We start from the raw sequence: 17,802 nt of genomic DNA, 5'->3' as shown, positions 1-17,802 counted from the left end.
TGTAAGCTGGAGTTTCAGAGCTGCTTGTCAGGGAAGTCAATTTCAGTAAAATGTGATGGGCTGTGTCCCTGTTTGCCCGGTCAGGATCTCAGCAGGCTGCCACACAAGACTGATAAGGCTGGTGAGTATTAAAACTCTGTTAAGATAAATAAACTTGTGAGTAACAAGCCATTTCTTTTTCTATTCATCATTCTGACTACAAACTACACATTTGAAATTAGACCAAATTACTTATTAATAGTTGTTGTGTTATGAGCTTGACAGTCTCAGTGTACAATATTATAGTAACTATATATCTATAAGTTAAGGTCAAAGTGTTTTTTTATTCTTTTATTGACTGTGTATGCGTGTACAGTATGGATGAATGTACACAGGAAAATGCTTAGATGGGTAAACAGAGGGAAGGTAAAATGGCTAGATAAAGGGATGTATGTGCAGACAGCAGCGAGGTTATCTGTATTTCAGCCACTTTTGAGTTAGGTGGATGCCTCCGAAAAACGCCGCTATGACTCTACACCACACACGCACAAAAAGCCCTTTCACCGGTAATCCTTCTCATTCTCCAGTTATTCCGAGTGTTTCCATTCCTTTCCTGTCACCTCTCCCGTTACTCATGTTATTTTCTGTCCCCCAGCCCCACCCCTCCCCAGTCTTTCTCAGGCAGCTACAGGGGGCAGTGATGGAGTGAGTGTGTGTGTCTTATTGTTTGTCACGAAAATAGGATTTCAGCAGATGGATGGAGAGATTCCGGAAGAGAAATGCAATCTAAAGGAAAGCAGCGCAGAAAAGGATGGATTGTTATCGTTATAGGTCTGCTCTCTCCCAAATGGGGGAGTAGTGGGATGGTTTTACTTTATGTGTGTGTGTTTGTGTATGTGTGTGTGTGTGTGTGTGTGTGTGTGTGTGTGTCTGTGTGTGTGTGTGTGTGTGGTGTAGATATCTTGCACGTCAGATACGCATACTTCCTTCCCTCAGAGGTCTTTTCTAATCACTCACTGATTAGCAAGCATTTATAAGGATCTTGAGGTTCATCAGACACATTTAATACAAAAGGAAAGTGTCTGCTAATTAAAGATGGCTCTGTCTTTATCTTACACTCTTCTTCATTACTTTTAGACTAGAAGATAGAGGGAACAGAGACTGATGTTGTAACGGAGAAGTGTTTTACCAACTTAACTGCTGCCTAATCAATTCCCCTCCCTTTATGCTCAGTAGAAACTAAACGTGTGCTTGTTCTGCTCAGAACTTGGCTCTGTGAGTGCACTGTTTGTGTAAAGAGAAAAGGAACTCTATTTGCAGATCTCAGACAGTGTCAACTTGCAGCACTATATTAATTTTAAGTATCACACATTTTTCCGTGATTGATTTCTCTTTGGATTTTGTGTCATTTAGAGTTTCCTATTTCAGACAGACTCTTTTTCCCTCTGGCTTCGTCTTCTACTTCTCATGGAGTTCACTGTATTTTCCAGTGCAGCCTGTCCTCTGACCATCATCGAGATAGCAGGTTCACATATTTGTGCATTCGGAGATAGCAGGTCTCCCAACCTGATAGAGTCTCTCATTAAATCAGCAACACATAATGGTAAACAGATGGAGGTGGCAGTAGGTGAGGAAAACACTTGGTGTGTGTCAGATTGTGTTCCTATGGTAACTGTTAAAAGATTGCAGCAGTTCGGTATGTGCAATCACTTCTCTGTGTTTATGGATAGTCACAGGTTCAAACTGGGTTTTAACATTCATAGCAGACTGGTAAATATCTCAGTTCACACAACACCTGTGACTCCAAGTGTGTGGTTCCATAAGCATCACTTTTACTGTAAACAGAGGTGTTGTGTTTCTTCACACCGCAGTGGCTGTTTGTTGCTGTCACTGGGCAAATAATCTACTTGCTTTCTTAAATAGTTTATTTCAAATGTAAAAATGTGGCTTCCTTTATTTAAATAGATATTTTAGTTTTGGTTTGAGACATTCTCAACTCATGAAGTGTCATCTTGATGGTAAAGTAAAGGTCACTGTGACCTTATGTTTGTCCCATTTTCACCAACACAATTTCTCAGCAACGCCTGGAGAGAATTTTATTACATCTGCAACGAACGGCGACTTTGTCTCATGGATGAACTAATTACAATATGAGTGTGGACAGACATGCATGTAAACTGGTTGCCAGATGCAAACAATAGCGAGGCAGTTGATCTAGTTTAATATTGTTTGTATAAAAAAGAGAGCTGGATTTGGTGTGTGTGTGTGTGTGCGTATGTGCATGCGCATGTGTGCGTGTGTGTGTATAAGCTCATCAGCACAGAGGGCAGATGAGGTAAGTGTCACAGAGCGTTGACAGCAGGAGAAATAAGCTGGACAGGCACAACGAAGCTAATTAAAGTGGCAGTGAGGTGGACTGTTTAAGTAAAAGCCATCATATAGAGAGGGATTTGTGAGACATTGATATCCATCCATTTGGCAGTTTATTAGTCACACTTCAGACTAATGCAGTGTAATAAAAGACTCCTGCAATAAATCCTTTATTCATAAAGATAATAATGTTCAATTTTGTTGAAGGTTGTATTGATCTATTTGGTGAATTTGACATACTGTTGAATTACATGGCATAATATTGATACAGTAGGTGTTTCTATTATTTTGTCCACCATTTTTTTCATGTTACAACTCTCTAATCAGTGAGGTTAGCCTGATTATAATTACTCATTGGCCAAGTCTGTGTCACTTTCTCAGTCTGTCAGGTTAGTGTATACTGAGTGGTACATGTGAATATAGACTTTTGCATAATTAATTATCGGCATTTCTCTGATAGTCAAAATGGGAGGTATTGTGTGTTAAATTTTTCATGGCACTACAATGTGCATAAAATGAATAATAATTGAGAAATAGAAATAGAAATGATTGTGGACAGTATATTTTTCCCATCATTTAAAAATGGAAAATGTATAATACTCATTACCATGAAACTGATTCAGTTTTTTAAATTTAAAGGCTGATCACTCCAGTTTCCTCCCAAGGGCGACTGTAGCTCAGTTGGTAAAGTAGTCGTTCACGGACCACAGGTTCTATCCCCTGTCCCAGCTACATGTCGAAGTGTCTCTGGACACCAAAACCCCAACAGCCCATGCCCATCCCCAGCTCTGCAGCCCAGTAGAAATTGGAGTGTTGCATCAGGAAGGGCATCCGGCATAAAAACTGTGCCAAATCAAAATGCGGAGAATGAAATGCTGCTGCCACCTAAACTCACTGGATGTATGTCTCTCTGTGATCCTGCGATAGACTGGTGTACACGATGATGGCTGGGATAGACTCAAGCCCCCCCGCGACTCACATAGGATAAGCGGTGACAGATAATGTATGGATGGTTGAAAATTAAAAAAACAAACCGAGATAATTAGAATTTAATGTGAGATAGAGCCATGTATCTTCAGCAAAACAGTACAAACCTTTCTTTTTTTTCTAAATAAAATACAAAAAAGCTTTTCAATGGAAAGAAGCTAGACTGTAATAAACTGACCAAGTGACATAATTGATGCAAAGACAAAAAGCAGTTTACACTCTTTCCATCTTCTCTCCATCACTCACAAATGATAGGTCTGACTACGTTTTTTTTTTTTTTTTTTTATTCAGCCAGTCAGAGCCGAAGGCTTCAAATATCATGTTTTAGCTCAACTACACACTTATTTATGTCAGTTGTGTCAGTCAGTTGTGGGGAACATGTCACCAAAACACTGCAAAGCATATTTATCTTTGCATATTGCAGACTTGAAGGTTAAACTGTGTCTGTTGGAGACAAATGACATATATAAGGCAGCAATTACAAGCTAATTGTACATGTTATTTGCACATTTTCTGTAATCATTAGATTAATGAATACTTATGATGTTTCCCAATGAACACTTTAACCTCATGTACTGCTACCTGCCTATTTGTCAGCAAAGGTTTGCACAGAGGTGCTCAGATTTAATTTGAGCTGCCATCCGCCACTGAGCCAGCACTGCTGAGACATTGAACATCATCATTCTCTTAAAAAACAGTCTTGGTAACCCTGTGTGAAGACCTAAGACAGTACCAGTTGAGGCCAGTAAGATGTTTTAACAATAATGGTACACTTTCTCCCTGCCACAGTCGAACAAAAACATTGACAAAACAAAGGGAGACTGAATGGGCTAAATCCGCTTGCTAAATTAAATTTTTCCTGCCAATTCTTTCTGACAGCTCCGCAGCGAGCACACAGGAGGACAGATTGTGTTCTTCTCTCTTCTGCCTCCACACTTCCTATCCTCTTCTAACACATGCCAATTGCTTAGGGATTTTATTTTTCCAGAGTGCCGACCACTGTGAGGAGTGCCTGTAGAGCATTTTTAGTATGTCCTATTGAGACTGTCCTCACTGGAACAAAAGCTGCACTGGTCATTTCCTCAAATACTTACAAGCTGTAAATGGTTTTCTGACAGTGTACCTTGCGTTGCCAGGATGACAGATGGATGATTAAACATACACACTTGGTTTTAATCAGTATTTCTTAAAGCACCAAGCATTAACATTATATATATTTCAGACCATAATTGCATTTGAATGAGTCCTAAAAAACATTTCACATAACACGTGAGTTGTTTAGACTCTGAGATATTTGGAGTTTGCATTGTTGCTCCCAGTTGGTAAAAATATTTACAAATTGTTTATCGGGTGTACCTACAAGGATTGCAATTGAATTAAACTATAGGTTTACTGCCATGCATAGACAAACTGGAATAACAACAGCTTTTCTTTTTCTTCCCTCTCTACCAACATTTTATGAATGTAGCCATAGCCACATAGTTTGAGATGCCTAAAATTATCCAATCCTTATGCCTGTTGTTCACCCATGTAGCAGTTCCCACTCATTTTTCCTAATAAGTATGTTAAGACAGTCCAGATTGACGTCTCCCACGTGGACATGGACTTTTGTTGATTTTTTGGTCTTTAGTAACAGAAGACAGTTTGACATTGCACAGTAGGAAAAGCAGAGGTGTGAATCATAAGATGAATGATGGCTTCAACTTTGGATTTGTACACGCTGGTTCACCGTCACACTGTCAACACTTGAAAAGAACAGGTCATACCTGTTAGTTTTTGTCTTTTATGCCAAATCAAAATATCTGCTGTGAAATAGTATACTGTCTTCAGTCAAATTAACCATAACACATGAGTGTGCAGAGTTTTAAAATGTTCCTGTTCAGGTCATTTTCATATGATTTGCTGGTTTTAAACAGTCACACCAGTTTCTCTTTTTGAAGGCAATGACAAATTGTCTGTTTTTGATCATGTTCATTCAAAGTTTATTCAACTTCCTAAGATCACAAATAGCTACACTTTAAAGTCTAAAACTTAAGTCTGTTTACTCTGTGATTCTCTCTGGGTACCTGTCTTCCTACCTGTCTCCTTGTTTGTGCAGACAGTGTATTACTGATCATTATCTGGAGGAACCTTAACTTACAGCCAGTGAGATTGTTCTAGGGAGCTGATAGCTTTGGGCAAAGAAAATCAAACACTCCCTTGTATCTTTTTAATGAATCTGACCTTCTATCTTCCTCATATCTCCTATCTGACTTTCTCAGTCCATTTCTTTCTCCTTCTGTTACCTTGTTAAGAAGCGTTGCCTCACTACGCTGCCTTCCCTCTACCTTTCATCCTGATCTGATCAGACCACGCTCCTGATGTCTCGGTGTGATCGCCACCCACCTGTCCTCAGTCTGGATTTAGAGCCACTCCTTCTCTTTTATATGACAAACTTAGTTAATAAATGATTCAGGAGACATGGGGAGGGTTTCAAAGCCTGGGAGTTATATATTAGAAAGTCTGGAGGACACATTTATGTCATGATGTAAACTGACCTGAAGAGACTGTCACCATATGCAATTTGGGAAACTTGCAATTAATTATCTCCTAATGGCAGTCACAACCAACATCTGGTGATGGCATGAGATTGCATAATTTTACCAAAGTAGTGAAACAAGATGCTATGATAGGAACAAGATGAACAAAAGATGGACAAAAGATGGACACAAATTGTTAATAAAGTGACAATGGTAAGAAAAACTGAAGTGAGTTTTTTCAGTGTGTATACAGGGTATGATTCACTGATACACTGATCCAAGTTTGCAGACATGAAAGACAGTACAAGTGAAAAAGTGTTGGGTGTGAGGGAGGGAAGAATGATAAAAAGGTAATTCACAGCTACAATTCAGAGTTTGATAGGGTTTGACCCACAGCGCTGATCGATAGCTTCTCCAGTGCGAAAGCAGCCTCTGTGTCTGGCTGACAGCTACTACTTCTGGAAGGTTCACTATTAGACAATCTGTGATGATACTGGAAGTGGAGCCAATAGCATCATCTTTGGAAAATGTAGCATTGCATTGTATCGCTGTCTCTGTGCACATGTGTGACAGCTGGAGCAATTAGGGGGATGCTTGGCATAAAGATACAGCAGTATTCATATCTGAAGGGGAGACGATAATTTGCTCTCAGTCTGGACATCTGACATGGCAACTTTTTAGCCAAAAGCTTCTAGCTGTTCTGGCTTCTGTGAATTTTACATCCACATCTAAAATGAAGGACTCTCCACTTTCTTGATGCAACCCTTATCCTGTTTTTTCAGCAGAATTTCTTTCTGTAACACAGGAAGCTGAGTCATGAGTAATTATAGTTGGTTGCCTTAGAGAACTGTTGAGGATTTAAACACATACAGTATTTTTACAGAATAGTGGTACTAGTTGTGATTTTGCAGAGACTGTTTCACATAACTGCTTGGGCATAGTCAGTTTTCACATGAAAAATAATGGATTTTCTTCATTATTAGGCCCTAAAAAATAACCAGAAAGTGGAAAATAATCAAAGCAATTATAGCCTTGCAAAATTAACATCTGCTAGACTGAGCATGTGTCTACAAAAAGGTAATTAACAATTGAAAAAATGTAAAACAAAAAAGGCTTGGTATAATTAGACAAATAGCTCATTTAGTGCCATGACCTTTTGCAATATAACTGTTTTAAGTTATGCATTTTTAAAAGCCTAATGAAATAAAACTTTTTCTAGTGGAAAATAAACTGTTTTAGAAAACAACACTCAACCATAAATTCTATAGGAATTTGCAAACAAAGCTGACTTGGAACTTGTGTAGTGCACTAGAGAGGCTGGGGAACAAGAAGAGATTCCTTAAAGGAAAGATTGAAATGTTGTAGACAGATTCTTGCAAATGTCAGAGTTCCTGGATTTAGTAACACAACAATTGCATACTGCATCTGTAATCACAGCAAAGTGAATGTGCAACTACAAAGGTTTCATGTCAGGAGGAACCTCGTATGGTTGACAGCTGTCAAATATGGCTCCAACTTCAATTAAAGAAGCTTTCCTGGTCTTTCAGTGGCAACAATGGAGGAAAAAAGATCATTCAGTAGAGTTAGAGTTTCCCGCCCAAATTTTTTGCAGTCCTATAGCTTAAGTAAGTCCCTCCAGGAATTTGTGATTGCAACAATTCATTACACCAATCCCCCCGTAAATTCTGTGTGACTTTGTATTTTAAAGCACAATAAAGACACTTCAAGATGCATCACAATATATTTGAAAAGATGTTGGAAAATAAGGCATTTTAGGGCACAGCAATCAAAACAAGCTCTGCGAAGTCTTGGAGGGACTGTTTTTGTGCATTAAGTCATTATTTTCAACCAGGACCCCTCAGATCTCCCAGTTTGGGAACCAGTTGTTAAATTTACTCTGGGAAGATTTGGACAGTAGCCATTATTATTGCATTTTACTCTGGCCTGCACTTCTCAACCACATTTTGCAGAGTGACGTAGGCACTGTAAACAAAAATATGATTGCCATGTTTGAAAATGTAGAATAAATGTGCTTAATTTTTTCAATCATTTTGGTTATAGAAATTACTAGATACTTACTAGAAACTTTTACTACTTTTAGTTTGAGGCTTAGAAGTAAACCAATCTGCAGTCCAGTCTGATCCGGTTTTTTACTGACACTTGTCCCACATCCAATCCAGTTCTGGCATAGCTGTAATATATGATATCATAGAAAACCTTTATGACATTGTGTTTCTGATATCATTAGAGCTGTCTAAAACTGATGTGGCTCAGAAATCGAGAGTGTCTGAAAAATGGTTAACAAGCCATTTTATCTGAGTGTTGTGTCCTTCAGAAAACTCCAGCTTTCTCATTGCCCAACAAAAGGACTCCAAACACAGGCGGCAGTGTCAGGCCTGTCTAAAACAATTTGGGTCACTCTGAGAAAAAGAGATAAGAGGGGTCCAACGAGACTCATTGTGTATCACAGTGCATAGTTCAAGAGACTTAAAAGGGAAAGATGGAGAGACCAGTGCAGTCAAAAGTAGAAAAAGCAGAGGAATAGGTAGTGAGCTAGAGGGAGTGGATATCAAAGGAGAAAACAGAAACACTTGAGTCTTTGTAGTCCACTGAGGGATGTGTGAGGAGTAAAGTGGGAAGTGAAGCACTCAAAGCAATTTAGGTGAGAGAAACAAATAGGAGGCCACAGCAAATCAAAGTGTTTTTTTTTTTTGTCTAAGAGAGAAACCGAGTTAGGTACAGCCATGTGTGATAAGTGACTTCTATTGAATTTGAGAAAAATTGACAGTGTTAGAGGATAGAAAGAGATTGAAAATGAATAGGCGATAGAGGAAAATGAGTAAGAAGTCCTCACAGGCAACAAAAGAATCACAAAAATAGAGAGTGGTTGGAGCTGCAACGCATGGGAACAAAAAGGAAGAAGATGAAGGGGAAACTTGGTGTTGTGTTGAAGACAGTCATATAAAAATGAAGACAGGGACAAAGTTTTCCGTTTTTGTGTTCAGTGCACCATGCTACGGACTTTACCTCTGCCTGCAGGAGAATTTTATTTAGGAGGTAAAGATAATGTTGGGCTGTTGGTATTTTGCTCTCTCTGCTCCATACCGTGGAAATGAAAAGCACTCAGAAATGTTATCTGTCAGGTCCTGAAGGGTTATATTGCGCGCACACACACACACACACACACACACACACGCATTGCATGCACACAGACACACACACACACACACACACACACACACACACACAAACACCTGAGTTAGGGAGAGGTATTTACTCTAATACCAAGAAGAGAGTAGATGGGTCCCTTTGACTGGATCATTGCTGTCACTGGATAAAAATGTGGCCAGTATCACATCAAAGGAGGTGTGTGCATGGCACAAACATGAGCATGTCACATACACATATACACACCCAAAAACATGCCACTGAGCCATTTAGAATATTTTTAAACAGGTAACATATTTCAATGCTGGGCTGAGAATTTTTTCCATCTTCTGTATTAGAACAGTTCCTTTTGAGATGTTGAATCATTTCCTCTACCCATGTGTGTGCATACACACAGACACACTGTATTTTATAGTTTTACTTTGGGGTTGTGCCATTATTGCAGCTGCTATAAAGCTGTGGATGCCCAAGGAAACAGACTAAAGCTTAGCAAAGAACAAATACCATTTATCTGCCTGGCTATCCATTTGACATTACCTCTGAAATCCCAAGATGCTTATGGAGGTGTGTGTGTGTGTGTGTGTGTGTGTGTGATAATGAGATCTTTCTCTCTGTATAATGTTTGAGGATTCAGTGTGTTTGCGTGAAAGAGATGGTGGATGATATCCAAGAATTAGAAGATAAAACCTTTGCACGTTTCGCAGCCTCAGTTCTCAAATTAACCTTATTCTGTATTTCCTGTCCTTCATAACAAAGCTGCAGCATTTGAATTGGTAGGCTCAGTATGACGTGGAAAAGGGCTGTTGTCCTTCAGGTATGTTAACAAGCTCTGAAAAGAAAATGAATGCGAAAAATATGTCAATCACATGTGGGAGAGAAACAGAAAAGAAGATGGAGATTGACAGACACAAATGCAGAAGGAGACAGGCAGAGGCAGAGGTCTGCCTGAATTTCCAGCAGACCCTGTCAGTCCCACAGGGTGGAAGGAACCAGAGATTTGTTAGGTCTGTGGAAGAGCATGGCTCATACTATTAATTAGGGACATCATTAAATATATTCAAATATGTTCAGTTTGTGTTTCTTTGCGTAGGTGATGCATGACGAGCACCATTAGCCTGCTTCACAGTGATGGTTCAGCTTTGGTTTTAGTTGTGATCATACACAATTATACACTGACTAATTTTTACCTCCACTGTGATGCCTGCCACTGTAAGATCACTCTACATGTATTTAAGTGTAAGGTGAAATTAGGAAGTAAATGCTTAGGAATTAGGTGTGTGTGTGTCCGAGTTTGTAATTTCTCATGCATAAAATCATCTTTATGACTGGACACAATAAGCAGTGATGGCAGCAGATAAGGAAACTCCAAACTGTGCTCTGAATTTGTATCTGTCTGTGTACTATATATGTCAGATAGGGTTCCTATGGTAACTGTCAAATACAGCAGCCGTTCAGTGTTTGTCATGACTTGACTGCCTTTGCTGAAGAAGTGGCGTTGAATTAGAAAAAGAAAAGAACACAGAGAAAAATACACAGCAGAAGTGAAATACATTTTTGATAATGAGCAAAAAAAAAAGAATGATTAGTTTTGTGTCTGGTGACAGCAGTAGATTGACACTTCTTTCTCTCCTCATTATTTCATGTCTGTGTGTGTGTGTGTGTGTGTAGCCTGCACTGACACAGAGCTTCACAGCCTTGCTGCCAGACTGAAGGACTGGTTTGGAGTTCTCCACCTCGATGCCAACAGAGATCTCAAATCCTCTGACAGCTTTGACTCCACCATTGAACGTGAGTACATTCCCCCACAAAATGTACAATACATGTAAGCAGTGTGTTTGTGTATGCGCAGTACTTTTCTGTTGAACAGCCTTGCTCTTTGGGCCTTGCGAGGGCTGGTGCTGATGTTGACAGCAGTCCTCCTATGTTCTCTGTAATGTCAACACTTCTGAACCCATCTCAGCTTTGCCATCACACACACTAACAGACACTCAAAGCTCACTGTGCTACTTGAAAAAGATAAAAATGTAGGTGACCTGGACATGTACTGCTGTTTCAAAAATGTTCACCTCAATGATTTTCTTGTTCAATTTTTTTGTCTCCCTCTTTTGTCCACTAGACTTTGACACCAGCATCTTGCCCATCTGTAAGGACTCACTGGGCTGGATGTTCAACAAGTTAGACATGAACTTTGATCTCCTGCTGGACCAATCAGAGCTGAGTGCCATCTATCTGGACAAGTATGAGCTGTGCATGAAGCCCCTCTTCAACTCCTGTGACTCCTTCAAGGATGGCAAACTGTCAAACAATGAGTGGTGTTACTGCTTCCAGAAGCCTGAGGGTGAGATGAAACAAAGAGGGAAAGTAATACAGAGTGATTGTTGGAATAAAGAATATGGAAGTGACTTGTCATTTTGGAGCACTTCTTTTAAATCAGTCAGATATCACACATTGCTATTATTAGTCTTATGTTTGGTGACCTCAATGTCATTACACTTCTATTTAGGTGCTATGGATAATAGGGTAACAGTGTTGTTTTCAGCTCGGCGACCATTCGATGAGCCATCTTCCTCCTAGTGTTGGGCGTAGAAAAAACACATCCCTCAGATGTCACCAATCAAAGAAGTATCATTAAATTGCAAATGCCTTCTAGAAATCACAGCAACATAGTCAGACTTAGAGCCTAAAGCAATCAAGATGTTGTTTAAAGGTCATAGGATGATTTGCAAAATGGTTTGCAGTGAGACTAAGCTTGCACATGTTTATATTAATTGGACTAGAACAAGCAAACCCAAGACTGCGGTCCTTTAAGTGGATAATGGATTTGAGAGGAGGAAAAACAGATTAATTTAAAGCCTAAAATATCTGTAGAGGATGCTTTGGGGGGGGTGTAGAGGAAATGAGAGATTTGGTAAAACAGCGAAAGAGCCATTTTAGTTAAATTATGTTGCTGGAAAACGAAACAAGCTGCTTTAATGAAAACTTTTTGTGTTTTTGCTCTTTGTAGGACTGCCATGCCAAACCGAGAAGAGCAAGATCCAGAATCCGAGTCGAAGGAAGAGCCTCATAGGTCAGTCTGGATCATTCTCTCATGTTGAGAAACCAAATACCAACAAAGAACCACAGTAGCAAAGTGTGTCTCTTTTGAATTATTTAAGAAAGCAAAAGGATCATAGGCATTAAAAATAAACACACACACACAAACACTATTAAACACATCCTGACATTTTGAACACATGTCATCTGTCCCCACGGGGCAATTCACTCAGGTGTGTGTTTCTGTGTGTGTGTGTGTGTGTGGGGGGGGGGGGGGGGGGGGGGGGGGGGGGGGGGGGGGGGGGGGGTTATTGAAAGTGACTGCTTCCCCTTAAGCAGGATGTATGGCTGTTGTCTTGTAACCTTCACAATAGTAATTGATTGTTGAACTCCCTCTGTGAATACATAATGCCTTTGGTTGAAACTACAGGACGAGTAAATGTAACCGCTGCTGAGCAGGGATCAGTGTCTAACCTCAAGTTTAATGGTATTAACACATTCCCTCTTCATCTCAGTTCTATCTGTCTCCAATTTCTTTGTTTTTAGGTTTTTACATTCCTCGTTGTACTGAGGAGGGCTACTTCAAACCAACTCAGTGTCACGGCAGCACCGGCCAGTGTTGGTGTGTGGACAAGTATGGCAACGAGATCGCCGGCTCCAGAAAGCAAGGCAACCCCAACTGTGGTAAGACTACAAAGCACACAGAGATTACACCAACAAGCACACACACATATCCAGCCCAGATAAACAAGGAGTTTGTTTGTGTTGTGTTTGCCCTTATTGGCTCCCATTTGTCTAGCTGTCTTTCAAAGTCAGTGTTTTGATCCAGGTGGACTGAACATCTGTCTTCTCTCTCCCTTTGTTATCTGTTGCACACGGGAGGGACTGAGAGAACTTCTCTTTAAAACATACCAGTGAAACATATCCGCACGTCACCACCTGCAATTTCCTTCTTTTTCTTTGCTCAAAATCAGATCCCTGTTTCTCTTTATCTTTATCAGTATCTTATGCATCAGTGATTGTTTAGGAAATAGATGTCATTAGGCATGCCTCTGGAGCCAGCCGGGCTGCTTTACTATCAGTCATATGTCTGATTCTATCTGCCTCTGATATTCTGCTCATGCAGCTTTGATAAAACACCCGCGCCATGCAAGTCAAGTAGGAAAATCTGTCACACTAGTCAGCGGAGAGCAGAGTGTCAGAAGATTTGTTAAATATGAATTTGTAGCAGTGACTGAGTTGCACCTCCTGGAAGAGAATAAACACAAAGACGAAGGTCCAATAAGACAACGAATATATATAATTAGCTAAGCCATTAACAAGCCAGCAGTGAAAATTCACTGGTAATAGTCAAAAAGTCAATAGAAGCTCTCTGCTGCAAATCAATGGCAGAGGGATTTCATTGTTGAAAAAAATTTAGCATTAACATGAAGGAAATCAGGCAGACATACTGATTATCAATCAAACAGCTAACACACAGTCACAGATTATGGCTCACTTGAAGGCCAGTCTAGTCCAAAGCCAGTAATTGCAACTTCCAATATTGATGAGGTGTCTCTATGGCCACCACACACACATTCACACACACTCACATAGTGACAGCAGCAGTTCTTTGTCTCCAGTCTAACAAGCTCATCTAAGTTTGGCTGAGTGGCCTCAGGGCTGGAGCAGCTTGGACTTTTCCCATTCAAGTCTGCATAAAACAAACAGGCAGCAGTGCTGCAGACACACCAAACTGATTTTAACACTCTAAGTGCTCCACCAGAGTGCAGAGTACACCCAGGTGTAAATAGGCTGTTTTAAAACTGAAGTTTTTTGTCCCACTTTCACAAAATGCTGGAGGCAGAAACTGAGATAATGACTTCTGTTTACACGGTAGCTACACAGGCACATTAGTGCCAAAAAACATTTGTTTAACATCAAAATGCTTGCAGATGTAACTTGATTGACTGCAACTGAGCTTACCACTGGGACTGACTAGTTAAAACTTCAATATGCAACATTTGGCAATATGCGCTAGCTGTAGCATGAGACTTGCAATTGAGTTGAAAGTGGTGCACACTGGTAAAATATTTTCTTTACTCCTTGTTGCACTGCTTACAGTATTAATTTACAGCCATGTTTGTTAATCCGTGCCACTGTCATTGATTCAGGAATCTCTAAGCCAAATTTTGTCTTTCAAAAATCATCACTTAATCCATCCAGTTGTTGAGTTTGGATCAAAGTGTTAGTCAACAATAGACAGAGTGCCTTTGCCATTCCGGGAGGCTGGAGGCCAGTATGGCGTGGCTGGAAAGAATACATTTTACTAGCTTGCTTGTGAGTGCCATTATTCACTCATTACACACCTTAGTAGCAGTTAAATAGGACACTGCATTTCTTAATATTTGTCTAGACCGCTGCACTAAACAATCTTCCTGACATATCTCTCACTAACTATTGAATCAAAACCTACTTTCTTAACCTACTGAGAGACATTAACCATGAGCTACCGAAGCAACGCTACCTGTTACATGAAAGATGGAACAAAACACACTATTCAGATTCTTTCTGTGGTGCTTCTTCTTTTAATCTGTCTATTCTGTGTGTTTTTGTGCACCTTGCCACAGATGAGGACCAGGAGACATCAGGGGATTTTGGCAGTGGCGGTGCAGTGATTCTTCTGGACGACCAGGAGGAGGAGCAATCACAGAGCGGCCGGAGCAGGCAAAAGAAGAGACGGGGCCGGATCCATCCCAGAGGAGCTATCGAGGATGACGAGGATGAAGAAGATGATAAGGATGACGAGAATGGCTACGTTTGGTAGCTTCACTCCATTTTACTTTGCCATCAGCCGACCAGGAAACTCCGTTAACTCAGCACAGATCTGAAGCCATTCCAGTGTCTCCACCTCCTCCAGTTACCTTGGCAGCAGTCCATCTTTCGGCTCCTGAGCTTGCTCTTGTAATCCTTTTCCCTTATCCAAATGTCTCTTTTTTTCATTGAACCTCGTCTGACCTCTTGCTCTTCAAGTGTTTCGCTCTTTCCTCAGACAGAAAACAGAGAACTTATAAGATTTCAACAACTGTCAACACCCCGTTAGAATTCCGCTCATGCTGTCAACTTTCTGCTTTACCTTCCCTGACCCTGCGATCTTTAACCTCTTCTGGCACGGACACTTCTCTGTTTGTCTGTTTCACTTTCTATCTCCTTTCACTGACTATGTACCTCTTCTATCCATTAATGTCCATGTCAGAGCCTCTGGTCAGTCTGTGAGCCCACACACATTAACTGATATATTGGATGTAAATATGTCTCCTCCACGAAGGGCAAAATTACGGATGTTCGTCCATCAGCTATTCATTCTCATGCTCTGTGTCCTACTGTTGGGCTCCTTCCAATGTTTAAACAATGTTTTCATAAATCTCCGCCATACTCCCAGGCTCTGAGATGCTCCCTCTCTCTGTTATATCATGGAGGACTGTAAATTATTTAATCGTTGATCTTGAATGTCCCAGAAAGCCCGGGAAGCAATGAGATTAATGATGTATTGTCGTTGTTGTTGCATGTTTCTCATCGTGTTTCTGTAAAAGAGAGATTCACCTGGCCAGGTCTAGCTCTATGCATCTCAAACTGAAAGTGATGCCTATTTGGCTGCTACAATACTTTGTTGCTATGTTGATGCTGTCTAGTGTCTTTTTGGTTCTTCTCCCAATCTTAGGAGGTAGGAAGTTGCATTGCAGAGCGATAGAATTATAGAAGAGTGAACTGCATGGCCTTTAGTCCAAATCTGCAGTGTCTCAGCCAGATATCCTTTAACTAATTGGTCAGTAGGACTGCTGGGGCTGACTGACAGTGCATGGACACTATAGGAAGAAGCTGCTCCTGAGCTGGGAGGACACAGTCAGGCAAGCAGAGAAGAGACTCTGTTCTGCCTCCCAATATTGGATATGTTCAGTGATTTGAAATTGAAATCTTCACCATGTCAACTAAGTGAACTTTTATTTGTAACTTCGAAAATTTAAGTAAAGTGGCACTTTGGGTGTCTTTTGAACCTAACAGGTATGTGTCCATGTGTCTGTTGTTCTCTTAATGTACTATTTTCAGCACAAGCATCTTCTGTCACCAAATCAAAGTGACAATAAAGCCCCATCTCCTCCCTCACTTTAAAACCAAAATGATTTTATACATTTTTTGGTTATTTTATTCTGCAGCTCAGATTTTCTGCAAAAGCCCCCCATCAGTTCTGACCTTTTCCAACCTTGAGAAAGCTGTGTCGCCAGTTAAACAGCAGAAAATGCTCTTGAAGCTTTCTTTTCAGACAGGAGAATTACAAAGGAAGCAGCACATAGAAGAACATAAAAGCTTAATGAGTGTTTTTGTAATATCATTCGCTAATGGGACAGCTGACCCCATTGGCTTAAAACAGCCCACTCAGCACTTCCAAAAACACCGTTCCTACAATCAGAGGCTAACAGGACAACCACATCTTCTGGCTTGAAACAGTCTACTCAGCAGTTCACAACATATCCTGGCTCTGCAGCATCTTCAATTGTCCTCAAGCTACATGACAAAAGAAAATGAAAGTAATGCATGCAGGGTCCCATGAGGCAAGGAATAAGGTGGATATACAAAAATAATCACAATCCCCACGTATTCACATTGTGATATGCTTCTTACCACAAGAAACACTTCAGTGCTCACTTTCAACCCTCCTCATCCACAGAGAGAACAAGACAGTCTCATTATTGTTTCTGTTTCCCTCTGCTCTCCCATTCACTCTCCTGGAGTGAGCTCCATCTTCATCTCAGTAAGAGAGACACGTGGTTGTTGTTTTTATTCTATCCTTAGGGCATCCTCTGTTTCATTTCTCTGTTGGCTGCTTTTTTGTTATACACAGATGGCTTTCGTGTCAGGTGGATCCTCCCATCGGTCCATGTCTCCATAGAGACCGGTGATTAACTACGAGCAGGGACCTTGAAGCAATTGGTCATTTTGAGGGGACAAAAGGAGGTGGAGCGATTGGCTTGTCATTTAATATGTAAAGTTAAGGTTATAGTTATCAATAATTATATTATTAGTAAACCATTATAGTCTATAATCTATGTTGAGAACACATGTAGTGAGGGTCATAAGACTCACTCACACAACATAAGACTAAGAAACTTATTTCTTATGCAGTACATGTTATCTTGCCTCATAGCGGAGTATGTGATTGTTTTTGGTTTCCTCATGTGGTTTATCATTTGTTGTTATTTCTGGTTTGTTTTTGCAAATTGCAGCTTTGTGAAGGCTTATATGCCAGATTATTTTTTGATTGCAGTGTTGTTTCTGAGATCCAATGTGTTGCTATTAGAGCTTATGTTATATCAAATGTCTGCCATATCTTGTCATTTCGGGACTGAGCCAATCTAGCTCTTTTCCACTGTTCCCAGTCGACTGTTGGATTTAGCTTCATGTTTACAAAGAAGTCATGAGAGTAATGTTGACCATCTCATCTAAATATAAGTTAGAAAATTACACATCAATCACATGACGAACTGATGGACTGCCAACGAGAAGCAACCTCTGATATCACCTTGATCATGCCATGCTTTCACTCACTTATGAATTTAAGTGAGTCAAAGCATGGCATGGCACCCTTTAAAGGACTGACTTGTACTACATGCTATTTTGAGTCATCAGTTTAGCAATAGAAAAGCTGGTAAATTATGTCTCCTCATAGCTTTATTTTATATATAAACCTGGTCCATGCGTCAAGATAAAC

At 40.3% G+C, this 17,802-nt stretch overlaps 1 protein-coding gene across 3 annotated transcripts in view; it reads left to right on the top strand.

The window, feature by feature from the left end:
* The window catches only part of spock1 (SPARC (osteonectin), cwcv and kazal like domains proteoglycan 1), a 101,262-nt gene extending 83,853 nt beyond the window's left edge, over nt 1–17,409 (top strand). For all 3 annotated transcript variants that reach the window (XM_067519389.1, XM_067519390.1, XM_067519391.1), the window contains exons 7-12: nt 1–121; nt 10,692–10,811; nt 11,140–11,361; nt 12,028–12,090; nt 12,603–12,740; nt 14,666–17,409. In XM_067519389.1, the coding sequence (XP_067375490.1) occupies nt 1–121; nt 10,692–10,811; nt 11,140–11,361; nt 12,028–12,090; nt 12,603–12,740; nt 14,666–14,862 (861 nt within the window). In that variant the 3' untranslated portion in view covers nt 14,863–17,409. The remainder of the gene's footprint in view (nt 122–10,691; nt 10,812–11,139; nt 11,362–12,027; nt 12,091–12,602; nt 12,741–14,665) is intronic.
* The last annotated feature ends 393 nt before the right edge of the window (nt 17,410–17,802 follow it).

This window comes from Channa argus, chromosome 10 (assembly GCF_033026475.1).
Source record: "Channa argus isolate prfri chromosome 10, Channa argus male v1.0, whole genome shotgun sequence".
NCBI lineage: Eukaryota > Metazoa > Chordata > Actinopteri > Anabantiformes > Channidae > Channa > Channa argus.
Note: the sequence above shows the minus strand (reverse complement) of the source record. Positions and strands in the feature narration are given on the sequence as shown.